The following is a 17,559-nucleotide window of genomic DNA, read 5'->3' on the forward strand; positions in this document are numbered from 1 at the left end:
TACATACTAAACGAAAACCATTAAAAGGTAGTTGTGTGCCAACAGTTTTTACAAGAAGAATGAGTAAAATTACGTTAAGTTTGTGATGGAGTTAATATAAAGCAAGTATAACACACAGTCATAAATAGAGACCGGGTGTTTAGGCACGAAAAACCTAGAAAATAGGCAGGCAAATAGGCACTAAAAATTTAAAAAAATAGGCAGTAAAATAGGTACCAAAATGTAGCTCGAAATAATGATAAATAAATACTCGATACCATTAAAAAATAGATTCAAGTCATAAATAATGCTCAAAGAATATAGAAACATACTTCTTTGTCAATACCTTCTTTTATTGTATATATAAAAACGAAGCTTGTTATGTTTCCTTATATACTGGGTGAACCTGGAAGATGTGCACATACTTCGGGAGGTGATTTGTGACTTCAAAAGAATACAAAAAGTCTCTTGCATGTTGTGGAATTCCGCGTCGTATACGAGTGATAGGGGGGCCAACTTGGAATCGAAAATCGAATCCTGACAATTGGAGCGAGACATAAAAGTATGCACATACTTTGGGAGGTGATTCGTGACATTCAAAAGGACTTTTTGTCTTCTTTTCATGTCACGAATCACCTCCCAATGTATGTGCACATCTATCTGTTCCGTTCCAGTTGTCAGGATTCGATTTTCGATTCCAAATTGGCATCACTATCACTCGCACACGACACTGTATTCGACAAACTACAAGAGAACTTTTGATATCATTAATCACCTCGGAAGTATGTGCACATCTTTGAAGTTCACCCTGTGTATATATTGTAACGTACCACTTGCTTGTGTTTACAAACACCTAATATACGTATATATGTATGTATTATTTATGTTATATAAATTATATATTTTCCCAATGAAGGCTTATTTTGAAGAAAATGCATAGAATAGGCAACATTAGCCACTAAAGCAATTATTTAGGCAGTAAAGGTCGAAATAGGCAAAATAAAATTGGCTTAAATCGAAACTATAACCCCCTATATAAACTTTAAAACGCTATTTTTGATCATATCTTTAATATTAAAGAATAGGTATTTTGCCTAACATCCGGTCTCTAGTCATAAATGAATCACTCTTTGTAGAGAGCATGCAATACAGAAATAAAACTTCTAATCTAACAGTGTGATGTAATTAACCCATTTTGCCTCCACTACTTAATACTAGTGCTGGCGCGGGTGTTGTAAGAACCCCCTAAGGAATGTTTTTTAAGAAAGATTTTGATTGGTGCCCTTCAAGGAAAAGAGCCATGTTTTATAAAATATGTTTTTTTAAAAAAGTATCGTGAGAATTTACTTCAGCAGTAATGTTGGTGATACAACGTTTTTCATGGTATATTCATTGCACTTCGTAACTTACTGCTGCTAACCTCAGTATCCTAGATGAAAATGCTGCAGTGCTTTACTCCTCGGATTGCACGATAGTCCTCTAGCCCTAGTAATACATTTTCTTGTTATAGGAAATATAAAAAAAAAAAAAAATCTCATTGCAGGCTTCAAATGAAAAGTAATGTTATATTAAGTTACTGTAGTGAATTACCAGTTGTTCACTGTCGTAATAAAACTGATTTGGAAGAGGCCACGATGTCTAAGTGGTAGAACACTTACCTCTGTTGTGTGAGATCCCTAGTTCGATCCTTGGTCAAGTAAGGTTCTGGTGTAACTTACCCATCGTATCCATGGGTTTTCTCGGTATACTGCTGTTTCCTCTGACTTTCTTATTCCGCCAGTTTTTCCATCATTCACTTCCCTTCATCATCGTCTCCCTTAGCCTAAAGGGCATAATCGTGGACATTAAACTGAAAAATTTCATTTCGAAACGTGATTTTAATTTTTTTAAGTATTGTTATTGCCTTCTAAATTTCCGTGACGTAGAGGCTTTTTTAATGTGCGATTACCATTATTTCGAAAAATATGTAATCTGTTTTAGGTTAGAAATAATTGTTAAGGTCAAACCAAAAATATGAAGTTAAACGAAATGAAATTTGCTCACTCTGAAAATTTTTAATGGGAAATGTCCACATCGTGCGCCAATTGCTAAAGGGTTAATCAATTCATTCTAAAAGTGTACAATGTCGCTTCAATCTCATTGTATGTACTTCTGCCTTAATTTTAGGTTGAATCATCCAGTGAAAAGATTTAAGCCGGCAGATCCAAGGCCAGCCGATGCATATCGTCGAATGAACCACAACGAGAACTACGCATGTGTCACTTCTCCACAAAACAATGTGAATCAGGCGTTTCCAAAACAGGAGATCAAACAAGAAGTCATTCCAAATAAAAATAGCGTACGTATTTCTGTTCTTTGCTAATAAAATACTGTAGTTATTAAAAAGTTTGGTTAAATACCTCCGTTACACTGCACTGAGAAAATCCACTAAATCACATATTTGATACATGAAGATCAGTGGAAGAATAGTGCATAACAGAAGTAAATATTTGTATTTCAGGATGGTTGTGTGTAATTAATTCAGATAGGCAGAGAAATCTTGTTCAAAATTTGAGATTGGTATTATTTTTCATACATGATGCATAATTGTTCATTTTTAAAAAAAATGTATCCATTGTATATTACAGAAAGAAGCTTTTATGTTTCTTTTATTATTATTATTATTATTATAAATACGTAAGTTTTGCTGTATGCCAATTTCCTGATTAATTTTCAGTAACGTTTATTGTGAGACCTTAGGATACCTTGACACACTAATTTCTTGAAAGTAGCAGAATATTTTTTGTTATTAGCAAATGTAATATTAACTGGGAGTTAAATTTAGGAAATGCTAATCAGTGATACGCAGACTTTGTGAAATATGCCTAGTCGCCACATCTCATATAGAAAGCTTCAAGATTTTGTTGATATTCTCATATAGGAAGTGATTCTACTCAATAAAAATCATAAAGTGTGTGAAGAAAGACGAAATGTACTTAATTTTTGAGTTAGCCTTGGAAAAGATGAGAAAATATAATTTGAGATTCCAAAAAACAAACACGAAAAGCTTTAAAGGTAGCGTTTTAGAAGATCTAAGAGAAAATCCGCCTGGATTAATTAATAGTACCTTGACACTTAAGTAGTTGTTCAGTGGAATAGGGAACCTCTCTAGAACCGTATATTGTGAATATTATAAATACAAGGTAACAAAAGAGTTCGTACCCTTTTTGAAGTCCCATTAATCATGTGCTCACAGAGAGGAAACCAAGTGACGCATGCATGTCAAGTGATTCTGAGGTAGTCTGACCATAATGGAGATGTCGAAACAGCTTGTTCGCATGTGTTTGTTGCAGACGGTGGTCTAACGTGTAAGGAACTTTCAGATAGGTTGCATGTTTCAACTGAAACAGTTTACACCTGCATGGGATACGGAAGCCATACAAATTAAGTAAGTGAGTACCCTACACATTGTCGCCAGCCAACAAAAAACAACTAGTTACAGTTCTTGCTCATTTGACATCTGAACACACCCATCTTAATCGAATGCTCACTACTGACGAAACGGTGGGTTCTCTATGATACTCCCAAGCGTACCAGACATTGGTTGTCGCTACGTGACCCTGTTCCTCACACCTCAAGTCCACCTCTACGCCCACGAAAGATTATGCCTGTGTATGGTGGAATTGTCGGCATGTAGTGCATTACGAGGTCCTTCCAGCTGATCAGACCATCGCTGCTGACCTCTGCTCTCAGCAGTTGCAAAGGGTGCACCGTGTATTGCGGCAGGAGTCGGCGTTGGTCAATCGCATTGGTTTGTTGTTTCTGCACGACAATGCCAATCTACATGTGAGAAAAAGGAGCCGGGAGACTCTTCTGCAACTTGGCTGGAAGACATTGTGCCATGCATCATATGCACCGTACCTTGCGCCAACAGATTACCACCTGTTTCATTCCCTCGACAAAGATCCTTCGCAAATGAGGGAGAGCTGAAGAACTTACTCACGGGAGTCGTTGCGTCGACAACCGCCGAGTTTTATCAAGTTATTGTGCAGCTGCAGGAACGTTGGCAAAAGGTTTTGGATGCATGCGTGAAAATCTAAAGGTACGTACCATCCACATATTGTTGTTTGTTTATCACTGCCCTAGAACGGCGAGAACTTTTTTGGTTAGCTTGTAGGTGAAAATTGTACTTCTAACAGTGACATTGACAACTAAGTTTTTAAAAAAAGAAGAAAAAAACTGCTAGGAGGCTACTCTCAATTTTCTTTGTGGTTATGGAAAGAAACATTAATGATGAAATTTTCTTGTAGATGGAGATTGATATTCCAATTAAAAGGGAACATGACCCGTATGAATTTGAGGATGACGTTGCACCTCCTGCTGTTAGTATGGAAGGTTTCAAGAGAACCAACCCAGTAAAGGTAAACAATAATCGAAATTACGCATGGAGTCTTTAGTTGTAGAAAATAGTAATATTGAAGAGTAATAAGTTCTCATTCTAGAGAATGTTGCTTATTCTAGTTTTGCAAGTAGGTATAACTTAAATAAAAATAACATTTGGATAAAAAATCTATGCTACGTCAAATATATCATTGTATTCATCATAATATTATCTGACACAGATATGGACAATTTTGTGTGTAGTTACATAGACATAGATAAGGTGTCTGAGGAAGGCAATGATATGTTGCCGAAACTAACATAGATTGGTGTTCGCTTTTGTCAAGTTTTACTTTCAGTTAAGGGAATATTATTTTCATTAGTTAATATTCTTCATGCAATAGTTCAAAAAATAAAAAGCTAAGAGAATCCGTGCATTTTATAGGAGGAAGACAGGAAAGGAGCTGCATTTGATGGAGTCACTGCCAATGGCCCAACCAGTAAAAGCACACAAGGAAATCTTTTCACTAGCGAGGGCTTGCAACCATCGTATAGTGATTTAGACCAGATTTTTGATAATTCAGATGAAGCTTCTAGTGATGAAACAGTAAGTAGAAATTTGTCGTATGAGTAAAATTTGTGAGATACTTTAAGGGTAAAATCCGTTATATATATATATATATATATATATATATATATATATATATATATATATATATATATTATACAGTATAGCGCTAAATTAGTTTGCAAAAGCAGAGGAGTGATTCCTGAGAGTAATACAAACAAAAATGTTCCTATAAACATACGTCGAAAAATGAATTCTAAAGGTCCATAGCTCCAAAACTATGGGACTTACTGTAGTCGGCTCAAGACTTCACTTAGAAACTAGTATGTGCTCTATCCAAAAATACATTTTAGAATCCTAAGGTACTCACGCAACAATTTTTATGGAGGTAGTTGGAGAGTACTTTATATCATAGGCCCGTAGTCAAACTCCCTCTATAAAAATTGTTGTGGAATATATATATATATATATATATATATATATACATACATTTTCTTCTTTGAAGCTTCTGATGATGCAGTTCTGTGTATCATAACGTTATGGGCGCTAGTAGGAGATTTCTCAAAAGGAAGTCAGTTGTTCACGGATATGCATTTTCAGACTTCTTTCTGCATTATGAAAAGAAACTGATCTTATTCGAGAGTCTAAACTCGGTTTTGATGTCTTGTTTTCTATTGCCTCAGAATTTGTTGTAATTTCACGATTAGTATATATCAAACTGGACCATTCATATGCTTGTATGTTATAACAAGTCAGATAAATTTTATTTGGTACAATTTTGAAATCAATATCTTTTAATATAATCACAGGTGTAGTAAGGGTAAGTTCTTGTGATAACATCCTACCTCGACGTAAAGCCTTAAATAAAATTTAGTAAAGCAAACTAATTCACAGTTCACTTTCTGCATTCTGTCGCTCAACCGAGAGGAAGTTGAGGGGTGGTCAACCGTCGACCAGCAAGTTGTGAGAGGTAGCGTGCGGTAGTCTGTCATATTTTTGGTATCTTGTTTGTATCGATATTGCTTTAAGGTTTCTTCTGGCGAGTTAGTAAACGCAAGGGTGAAAAGTAGCCCTCAAACTTTTTTTGTAATAATAATAATAATAATAATAAAAGTTTGGCACCTCTGGTATATTATAATGTTATGAGAATAGTTGAAATACTATCATTACATAAAATTGTCGGGAGTGTTGTAAGGACTCTCTCTCTCTGTCTGTAACAGATCGGACTTTTTAATGTCCAAGCAAACATACATGGACATAAATGAACGATTATAATTAAAACAATTTGATGGGTAAGGGGGGGGAAACAAGGAATGTCCATGTGTCTGCTTTAACGAGTGCTTTGGCCTATCTGTTGGTGACTATTGGTACTATTTCACTGCGTACAATAACGAATGGACAATAATTTTTAACTTTATTAAGCGATCGTTCTTGTAAATAACCCTATTCATTTTGTACACGGTTTTCAGTATTAAAAAGCCATTTTCTCGAAAATGTAGTTTTGTGACACTTGTTTTTTTTTTTTTTTTTTCCTTACCCTTCATTTGAAAACAATTAATTCTGGAACGATGTTATTGCATGTGTTTTTTAAATAAAATAGTAATAATTTAATAAATCCTTCGACATCATCCCGAAATTCCATAAAACGTTTAAAAATAATAGCACATGCTCCCATTAAACATGTAAATAAAATCCGATTGAATGTGCTCAGTTTCAGGTCCCAACTCCACCAGGATCGAATACTCCCGCTGGTGTACCTGAGGATACGGCTACGATTGTAAAACCTCCGAAAAATAGTTGCACAACTACAACCAGCAACACGTGTACTGGAATTCTGCGCCCAGAGGAGTTGTCCAAGATGTTCCCAACACCTCCATCGTTGGAGCACAACCCTATAGCATCACCTTGCGGACAGGCAGACAGCACAATGGTGGATATAGGGGAAGGCTTAATTAATGGAACAACAAGTCGATTTAAGCAAGAGATATATCCAAATATGGGAAGTCCTCAGGAAGAAAATATTGAGGTGAGTATTCTGTAAGTCCTTAAAAGTACTGTTAGATTTCCATGTATGTAACGGAATTGAAAGTAAGTTAGCGAATTCTCAATTAAAGTTGGTTAATAGTTTGTTGTTCGCTTATGTATTGCATCTATTTAAAAAAAAAAAAAGACAAATAAATAAATAAAAATAATCGTGTAAACATGAATAAATTATCTTAAACTTAGAAGTCAATGTACTGGAAAAGATGGTGTATACAAGTATCGTTTACATAAATTGTTGAAATTACCGTAATGAGTACAGAGAGTAGCTAGTCATGATTAAAACACTTTTGCTTGCTTTTCTAATTTCAGGAAGTAAACCATCTAGTAGTTTTTTAAGTATTGAGTGCGTTATATATAAGTTTATCCATTTTTAATTATTTTTTAATGTATTCGCAGGACTGGAGTTACGTGTTCAAACCACCAACATTCTGTAAAATGGTTGGATCATCGAAATATGCACCACTTAATAACCTGCCAAGTCAGTCGCTTCCTTCTATAACACTGCCATCTCATTGTGTTTATAAACCCTCGTGGCAGTATCCCGTGCAATTACCAGAAAAACCTGCTCCAGCTCCAAGGTGGGTGATTTATGCTCTATATTCATAAAAATAAGTGCGGTAAAAATAGAAACTAATAATAAGGTACGTTGCAAAATGATACGAACGATCCAAATATGTGGCATAACTTTAGTAAGTGCACGTCACGGATGGAATACGTGATATGTAGAGATGTATAAGGAGGATATGTTTACAGACCATGGATAGTTCATTCATTTCCACGGCTAACCAAATTGAAAACAAAAAACAATCAAAACAACATGATAATGACTGTTGCAAAATGATACGAACGCAATACAAAAGCTAGTTCTAACAGACAATAAATGAGCCACTGCATAAGACCAGCTTGATCACTCGATTAAACATGATGTTTACCAGCGTTTGCAGCAGAGTCACATCAATTTGATTCCATGCAGCGATGATGGCATCCTGCAACTCACGAACATTGTTGTACTGGGTACCGATGGCGATCACTGAGCGACACAACATTTCCTAAAGATTTCCCATCTAGTTTTTGTCTGGGAAATTGAAAGGCCAATCAAGTACAATCACGTCTTTCTCCCGAAAGCAATCCTTGGTAGTTCCAACAACGTGGACAGTAGCATTATCCTATTGGAAGATCCACTCGGGACCAGCAATTCACAAGGTAAATGACAATAAATTGTCTGCAAGTACTGTTTACTACGTGGTTGATGTCATATGAGATGTAAGAAATTCGTGATTTGTTGTACCATAACAACCGAAGCCCTTCCCCCACACATAATTACCGACTGTCCTTGCTATCGCTTGGAGTACATCTGCTCCTACTTCCGCAGATCATGTCAATAGTATCATCAGCCATTGGGACCATTCAAATTAAATTTCTTTTCGTCACTGAAGATGACACGACGCGTTCTGCTTCCAGGTCACATGTATTTTGGTCCAGATCACCCGTCGCTCCTTGTGCTGCGCGGTGAGTTGTGGCTGACGCTTACGCTTCTTATATCAGAGATATGATTACAGCGTTTCACAGGTCTTGATAGGGTAGACTTATGTACACGAATGTTAGGGTCTTGTGCCAACTGTGTAAGGGATATTCCAGCACAACTTAGCTTTCGAACAACCTGTCTTCGCTGTTGTGGCGTGAATTAACGCGGCCTTCCTGATGATTTCCTTACTTCATACCGCATCCCAAGTTTAAGAAAATTGTTCAGGACACAGGCACATTGCCCAATTCGACGTGCAATTTCATTGACAGATACACCTTCTTTATATGCCATTATTTGGCAATTTTCGCACTCAGATAATACTTTGCCAGGGCCCATTATGCTTCTCTTACTCGTCACTTCACACAGATGTCCTCGCCGTAGTAAACTAGCCTACACTTCTATCACTCGTCTGCTATACATTTTGCCTTCTCGTCTAGCGCCCTCTATGTTCCTAGCAGAGACCTAGCTACATGTTATTACACTAAACATGTCATCGTTCGTATCATTTTGCAACACTTTTCTTGGGCTGATTTTTCATTTTTGTTTCTCCCTGTCCTCTATACGTGTATATTTCTACATTACCTGTGTTCGTGTAACATAAATACAACATTGTTTCATTCACCCTCACTTCTATTTTCCGTTTCCTCTCCGATCACATAATATGACGATATCTGGTATCGTTCGTATCATTTTGCAACGCACCTTAATAATAATAATAATAATAATAATAAAGGTGCACTTCTATTTTCAATACTTTGAGTGTAGTAATATCTTCAGACTTATACCTTTGAATAGGTGTAAGATTCCTCTAGTTGCGAAATGCATGACAAGTATTATTAGAATGCAGATTGTATAATAAGTATATTGAGTATCAGTGAGGATCAATTATTAGTTCAATTTGATTTTGTAAACTTTCGTTATGGATTTTTTAAATAATGATTTTAGTGTGATTTGTTAATAAAACAGAATAGGTATCAAGAGTATAACTTTGTATTCAAGTAAACTAATAACCAAAGATAGTAAAATATAAATGAATGAACTTATACAGGGTGTGCACAAAGTCCATTCTCGGGCCATTTTTTCAGAAACTGTTCGGAGTTAGAGAGATCTATGGGGCCCACTTTTTGAAGTGCTCGTGATAAGTAGATGATCCCCGGCGGCTTCTTATATTCCGCACTTACGAACAAAAAGTGAACATGAATTTTCTGTATGTGTTACTTCCGTATAAACGTACAGTACGGCTCATAGTTTTGATCTTCTATCTTTCACGATCTACCTGGTCTTTCAATATGGGCTGAATGCTCCCAATAATTTTTACTTTTGTGTTAGTAGCCTATACTATCAAGAATTCGAAATCCATAAAAGAGTTTAGCTTCCCGCGAAATATTACTAAAAAATTTACGACCGGGTTCGGATTCTACTATTACCCCTCTGAAATGTAACAGTGCTGAAACAAATTTTAGTTTGCACCAATATCAGTATGCCGGCTCGCGCGCGTCTGTATGTATATGTGTCGGCAACGTGTTTCGACAAACAGAATCTTGCACTTGGTAAGTATCATTCGGACAGGACCTAGAAAATTGCATATTGGATTTTTTAACTACTTCCTAAGCAGAGGTTTCCTCTGGTTAAAATGTGCCTTGTAGTTCTTTATATCATGTGCTTTTCAAACTTACGAATATTGTCCAATTTAACATAGTTCTCTATTTGCAATTTTTTATTGGACTCCGGCCCACGGGGGTCATCTGCTTACCTCAAGCACTTCAGACAGTGCCCTCCCCATAGTACATGTAGTACATGTTCGCAGTATCTCGAACTCCGAACCGTTTCTGGAAAAATGGCTCGGGCTTAGACTTTGTGGACATCGTCTGCATTTTATTTATCAGTCTACATGTAGGTAAATGCCTTCCTGGGACTATAGTTTCAATCACTTGACTGTTGCCTTTAGCAGGTTTGTAGATGTTATTGGCCAAAATGATGCTGCATATTCTCGAAAGCAACTACCAATTTATAATGAATAAGCTTGTTATAGCATTGTAGGTTTTACTTACATGAAATTTCTGTTTATCATTGAATATTTTGCACCCACTAAACTAATGAGACAGGGATTTACACCTCACGGTCGTTCGTAATAGCAATGTATACGCTTTGTCATGTGGCTGACCGAAATAGGAATTACAGGAGACTGTAAACGTCATCTCGCTTGCAGTCGGTGGAAGTTTGTTGTTACCCTTGGATGGATTTATTTCTCAGACTGTGGTAAAGTTAATGCCGTTACATACAGACCTGTTGACGCGAAGGGCCGAAACATGTTCTTCCGCCAATGCTCAGAGAGTTTCATGTTTGTAGGCGGTTTCTTGGACAGAGCCAAACTGCGTCTTCGAAAGGTGGAGCGAAATGTCAAAATTAATACTGCGTACTACCAGACTCACGTTCTGACTGAAGTACCAGCATGAACCAGCATGAACTAGCATGAACTAAGGCATCCGGCAACATGGCGAAAACATCGCTGGAATTCTGTCGCTGTATGGAACAGGAAACTGGAATTTCGGAAGTTCCCTTCTCTGGCATTCCTATTAAGAGGCCAGATGCCAGCTCAATAGACTTATTGTGCTTTAAGATTCCCCAAGCGGCGTCAGTCCTATCGTCGAGTCCGCACCGTCTGTAGCCTTTGGAAAGCCTGTAAAAAAGGAGTGGGATGTAATACCCATGGTCCAGTTCCAACGCAGTTCCATGCAATGGAAACTCCGATGCCGGGCAGTAGTCAGTAGAGATGGCCTGCAGATCGAATACAACCGTTGGTGGAAACACGGCATTTTCTAGGTAAATACAACATTCAATTTCGGCTCAACAGAACTTAATTCATTTATATTTAGAGTTGAAAGTGATCTTGTGTGGGATTAAATCATGGAAAAATTGCAAAATCGTTTGAAATGAATTTCGAAACTCAATTATCACCTACCTCGAAATGTTTTTGTCGTATTAGTTTGATTGAAATGCTTATTCTGAAGACTGGAAGAATAAAAATGTATGGGAAAAATTCAGCATCATATGAGCTCCTAAGTTATGAAGATAAACTTTGCTTAGAAATAAGCGAACATGTGTTTGTATTTTTGAAAATTCCCTTTTTAAGGGACATTTTCTATATTTTTTTTTCGCAACATTGAAAGCTACTTTACCTCTTTGTGATCGCACTTACCTCGAGCAATGTGTTTGTCATGTCGCTATGATTAAAGGACATATACTAACGGGCTTCAAAATGTATACCAGAAATGAATTATCTTAGGGTTTTGATCATTACACTGTCATTGAAATGTGTATCCTTAATGGAGGAAGGGGGTTCCCATATTTTCCACAAACAGTTTCCGCGTAGGCGTTTTCAATAATATGGAGGAGAATTTTGAACAGTAAGTAGCAACTGAGAAGAAACTGCTAAACGCCGTAACCAAGTGCTTGAAACTGTAGACCAGGGAAGTATCTAAGCGGAGATTGGTGACTATTTGTTATATGATACGCAAAATGTGAACTTTTACGAGACAAATGAAATTTGATATGCCTTGAAAGACATTATGTGCTTCCGCTTCTTACCTTGAAACCTATGATACAGTGTATAATAAAATCCCTTCTTGTTACCTGCAGGAAGGAATGTAGTAATTACAGAAAGATTCTGATGCTTTTAATTTGTTGTTGATTTAGAGGTTAACATCTTTTTCAGCACCAAAGCTATATGCTATTTGGGGCTACAACTTAATATGGGATCCGAACCACATGAGCTCCTCCTAAATCCGCATTTCTCGCGCCGAAGGAATATATGCTAATCACGAGGAGCTTTTGCATTGTGTAGCATTCTATGGATATTATCATATTACTTTGAAATCTTTAACATTTTGTGTTTGTATTGTGAACGGAATACGTACTCAGATAAATTTATTTTTACCCAACACAGGGCGAAATGTATCAGAAGAAAGTTGAAGGTAATTACGGTGTGAGATTTATTGTTTTTACTTTTTTCTTTCTTTTCTGAACCTTGGTTCATTGAGCAAGATTAGTATGAATATTTACGTTTATGGTTTAAATTAAATTGTTTGAAATACCTGAGGAAACAATTAATCTATGGACTGATTTATCTGATGATGGGTTTCACATCCTTTAGCAAATCCTGCACCGTATATGATTTAAGCGGGGAAGAATTCACATTTCCCCCTTTTCCCACTGGGTGTGTATTGTTGATGCGAAAATATGGTGATAGATAAATGTTTGTAGTAAATGAAGCCTTTTTCTTTTCAGCCACATGAATATGGTGGTTCCTAGTGGAGTAATGAATGTTGGACCCAGTGGATGCCCAGGATCAGGCCCCAGCTCCGTAGCAAGCAATCCACCAACCCATCCAAGAGCAGGTCTTTCTCCAATATCACCAGCAGCGTCTTTAGGTCATTACTCGGAAGGCCCAAGTACCCATAGAGGTCCTGGTTCTGGAGCGACTCCTGGTCCCCCTCCATACGAATTGCCCAGCCCAGCATCTAATGCTTCGTCTTATTTAAATAGAAACTTAAATTCTGTGGAAGCTCCGACACCAATCGTACGAGCTCCTGAAGCTAGCTCTCTAGTAGTGAATATACTCTTAGCAGACTCTTTGCTAAACATTTTCAAGGACCATAATTTTGATAGTTGTACTTTGTGTGTGTGCAATGCTGGATCCAAAGTAGTAGGGAATATAAGAGGTGCGGATGCTGGGTTGTATCTCCCAGATATGGCTCAAGACGACGAATCAATCCGGTGTACTTGTGGTTTTAGTGCTGTGATAAACCGCAAATTATCCTACCAGTCGGGATTGTTTTGTGAGGATGAAATGGAGATTACAGGTATTGTGGACGATATGTACGATCGTAAAAAGACGTCGTTGTTGATGCTAAATCCAAAGAATCAAGACAGTAGTAACAATGCCTCTGACAGAGACGCAAGTGTTGTTGATGAAGTACCTCAGAACATTGTGGAATTAATCCGGGAACAGTGTGTAATAATACGAAGCTCAAGTAATGCATTGTATCGAGCAACTAAATTGTACCAAAACTCTCTTCCTGAACGAACATGTAATCTTCTGGAGTTCATGGATGGGAATGAAGTAACTTTTACTGCTCTAGAGCAGGGACGACAAATTATAGATAGTATGGGAATGTGCAAGGTGGACGAATCTCAGAAAAGCATCTGTATGCACAAATGGCCTTTTCTGCGAGCGAAAGGTCCACATTGTAGTCAAGATATTGTTCGTGTTATGAAAGCTCTTCAGCCTCTCCTGCAGGAGGCTGTTCAGAAGAAGTGCACAGCAAGGTTATTGTGGGAAGCACCATATAAAGTGGCTGGTCCACTTACATGGAGGCAGTTCCATCGTCTAGCAGGCAGAGGTGAGATGATAATCATTTGTGATCAATTGTAAAATTTGAGTAGAAATTTATGTTTTTTAGTCCAAAAGCAATGAACTTAACGGGAAGATTCAACTAATTATTAAGTCACTTGGTCAAAACTGCCGCACTTCGTAAGCTTGTATTACTTGAAAGATTGTGCCTTCCATTTCAGTTCAGGCAGAGCATGTACCATCACCATCTCAAATACTGTTGAAACTTTTTTTTTTTTTTTTTTTTATAACAAGTAGACATGTTTTTAAGACCCTTATTTTTTGTTTTATCGAAAAAATTTTTCCCTCCAAGTAATGGGCCATCAAAGACGGGGAGTACAATTTATGAATTGTAGAAGACATGGAAAATGGTCAACTTCGGAACCCCACCATTCAGCTATGGAGACAGGTAGAGTTATAATTCTTGCTGTGGTATGTACATAGGGATATAAATAAACTATATTTTATTATAGTTTGGTTTGCGCATGCGTATCTTTTTCTATATAAATTAATAAATGAACGTCAGTTTATCTGAAAAGGCGAAGTTTACGAATTTTTTTCGAGCACTTCCGGTTCGAATTTGGTGTGTTTATTATTCATGTAAAGTTGAACCATCTTGACAAAATTTCAGAATTTTAAAAGATGGTGTTTTCGAGAAAATGGCGCCCAAAAATGGCGATTTTTGAAAATTTTACAATTTCTGGAATTTTTTGCGACAAAACGGTTGCACGCAGAAGCGATACATTTTTTTTTCTTTCTTTCTTCGGAAAGCGGGTAACTAGGTCTTACCAACCGTGAAAACAGAATTTTAAAATTCGAACCGGAGGTGCTTGAAAAAAATTCGCAAGCTTCGACTTTTCAGATAAACTGACGTTCATTTATTAATTTATGTAGAAAAAGATACGCATGCGCAAACCAAACTATAATAAAATATAGTTTATTTATATCCGTATGTACATACCACAACAAGAATTATAACTCTAGTCTCTATAGCTGAATGGTGGGTCTCCGAAGTTGACCATTTTCCATGTCTTCTACAATACCTAAATTGTACTCCCCGTCTTTGATGGCCCATTACTTGGCGGGAAATTTTTTTCGACAAAACAAAAAATAAGGGTCTTAAAAACATGTCTAGTTGTTAAAAAAAAAGTTTCAACAATATCTGAGACGGTGATAGTACAAATTTATTTATTTATTTTTTATTTTATTTTATTTTATTTTATTTTTTATTTTATTTTATTTTATTTTTATTTTTATTTTTTTTTTATTTTTTTATTTTTTTTTATTTTTTTATTTTTTTTGCCTGAGTTGAAATGGAAGGCACTTACAGCACAGACTGAATAATAATAGGATTATTTTCCCTGTAGCAAAAGGCTTGGTTCTAGTTGCTTGTCTTTGCAGTATAAAAATTCAAATTCAGTTAGTGAGCTTTTAAAGATTAACATTGGACAGGTGGTAATACATAAACTTCCCTTGGGTATAAGAAAGTTTTTGGTATATAAACAACGCCATTAATACGAACAATTGTAATGGTGCTATAAAATAAATAAACATGCATGAGAAAGGAAGGATATTTGAAAAAGAAAAGAAATCCTTCCATGTTGACTTTGGAATTATTACTTAAATAATTATTATTTTTCCGTCCAGAGTATGTACTTCTGTATTAAAATTGAATTATTTCGTAAGTTTCCATAACGTAACGTTATGTTCCTCAGACGTTAATTGGCATATGTATGTTCATATTAATGTAGGTAATAGAGACATAATAATATTCAATTATTAATAATCGAATATAAATAATTAAATATTATGATATGTCTCTTACCTACATTAATATGAACATACATATGCAAATTAACGTCTAAGGAAGATAACGTTACGTTATGGAAGCTGTTACGAATTAATTCTAATAAAGAAGTACATACTCTAGTTAGAAAAATATTAATTATTTAAAAAAGAAATTCATATGCTTTCCATCTGTTCGACGTGCCATGTTTCAAGAAGTCATTAAACTCCCTTTCTGCATATTGTTCACATCGTTTCATTTTCGTTTATTCAAGTCTTTGATTTTATTTCTCAAGGTGTTCGTATTGTTCGATGAATTATTATTATTATGAATAATTCGGTTAGCAGGTTAAGATTAACACTAATTTTGAAGGTACCTAGTATGAAAGTATTCTTGAAATCCTGTGTTTTTCAATCGAGGAGTTTGATGTAATAAGGGCGTAAGCGAGTTTACGCTCTTTTTGCATCAAACACATTTGTAGCTTTTGCCATGCTTGTTTAGCCTCCTGGTAACATTTCAATTCAATATCGGAATAAAATGCTGCATATTACATTGTTTTATGTAAGAAAAAACCTACTTAAATTTTCAGCATCGTTTTTCTCCAACTTCATGTTTCAGACTTACGCCTTTATTGCATCAAACTCCTCAATTCTTCTCAAACAAATTTAGTTTATTCTTAATTTCATGGAATTTTTCATTCACTAGGAGTGGTAAATACACAGTTAACAATTATAAATTGTGAAACCGATATCTGTGGTTAACTCATTCGCGTTAGTTTTCATAATTCTGTTCTGTGTACATTGGTGAGGTTTCTTTTTCGAGTCTTCAACTAAGTATATAGTTATTGAGTAACATATATATACACGCCTCGTGTAATAATAATTTGAGGTAGCTGCTGTGATAAATAATGTGTAAGATATGTGATACTAGTTTGGTCTACTTGCAGGAACTGATGATCGATGTGAACCCCAACCTATTCCATCGTTGGTCGTGGGTTACGAAAAAGACTGGCTTTCCCTGTCACCATACGCTCTTCATCACTGGGAGAAACTTCTCCTCGAACCATATTCGTACACAAGGGATATTGCGTACATAGTTGTTGCTCCAGATGCAGAGTACATATTGCAACGGGTGCGGACGTTCTTCAAAGAACTAAGTTCAACATATGAGGTAAAGTTACAGTTTTACATTTAACTCTAGTCTGTCTGTGTGCTGTTATATATTTAAAGTCGGTTGCTTTCTTTCAACGAAATGGTGTTTTTAAGTTTCTCTAAAATTTTGTGCTGTATTGTCAAGAAATGTGTCAGGTTCGAATTTATAAAAGAAAGTAGACGTTTGGCTCCAAGTCTCTTTAAATCGTTGCACTGAGACTAGATACTTCTAATATTGGACGTTATCCTTTTTACGTACTTTTTTTCCTCATACATTCATTTTTAATCGTATATGAGCTTTTGCTTTGAAGAAAAGTGAGTGACAATATATATTAACATAATTCACAATGATTAGATAATGGAGCCTTTGTTCTTCATAACAAAAATACAATTCATTGTGATATCTTTGAAATATTGATATGAGAAATGTGTTATACAGTTTGGAAACTACTCCGCTTGGAATATTTTTTTTACAAAACTATTGAAAAATAATTTTGTGTTGTGACAACCGTCTTCAGTCAATGCACATACTTTTATACTTGAGGTTGAACTTGTTCTGTTTGGAAATACTTTCGTCGGAAACTACTACTTTTTTTCTAGTGTGTTTACCAATCCATAGTAATGAATCTTCTAAAGTAACTAATGAAGTTTGGAACACTGCTATGTATTAGACATGTATTTTTGTTCATCTTATGCAGTCAATTTATATACGTAATAACATGACGTAGTGCCGTTTGAAAATACAGTGAGTATCGA

General features: G+C 36.0%; 1 protein-coding gene across 2 annotated transcripts in view; it reads left to right on the plus strand.

Moving 5' to 3' along the window:
* Window positions 1-17,559, plus strand: part of skd (mediator complex subunit skuld) — a 259,399-nt gene that overhangs the window by 207,559 nt on the left and 34,281 nt on the right. For both annotated transcript variants that reach the window (XM_081771449.1, XM_081771450.1), the window contains 7 exons: window positions 2,146-2,317; window positions 4,269-4,379; window positions 4,784-4,945; window positions 6,618-6,932; window positions 7,346-7,527; window positions 12,762-13,876; window positions 16,599-16,822. In XM_081771449.1, coding sequence (XP_081627575.1) covers window positions 2,146-2,317; window positions 4,269-4,379; window positions 4,784-4,945; window positions 6,618-6,932; window positions 7,346-7,527; window positions 12,762-13,876; window positions 16,599-16,822 — 2,281 coding nt within the window. The remainder of the gene's footprint in view (window positions 1-2,145; window positions 2,318-4,268; window positions 4,380-4,783; window positions 4,946-6,617; window positions 6,933-7,345; window positions 7,528-12,761; window positions 13,877-16,598; window positions 16,823-17,559) is intronic.

The sequence above is a fragment of the Thermobia domestica genome, chromosome 9 (assembly GCF_964235325.1).
Source record: "Thermobia domestica chromosome 9, izTheDome1.hap1.1, whole genome shotgun sequence".
Classification (NCBI taxonomy): domain Eukaryota; kingdom Metazoa; phylum Arthropoda; class Insecta; order Zygentoma; family Lepismatidae; genus Thermobia; species Thermobia domestica.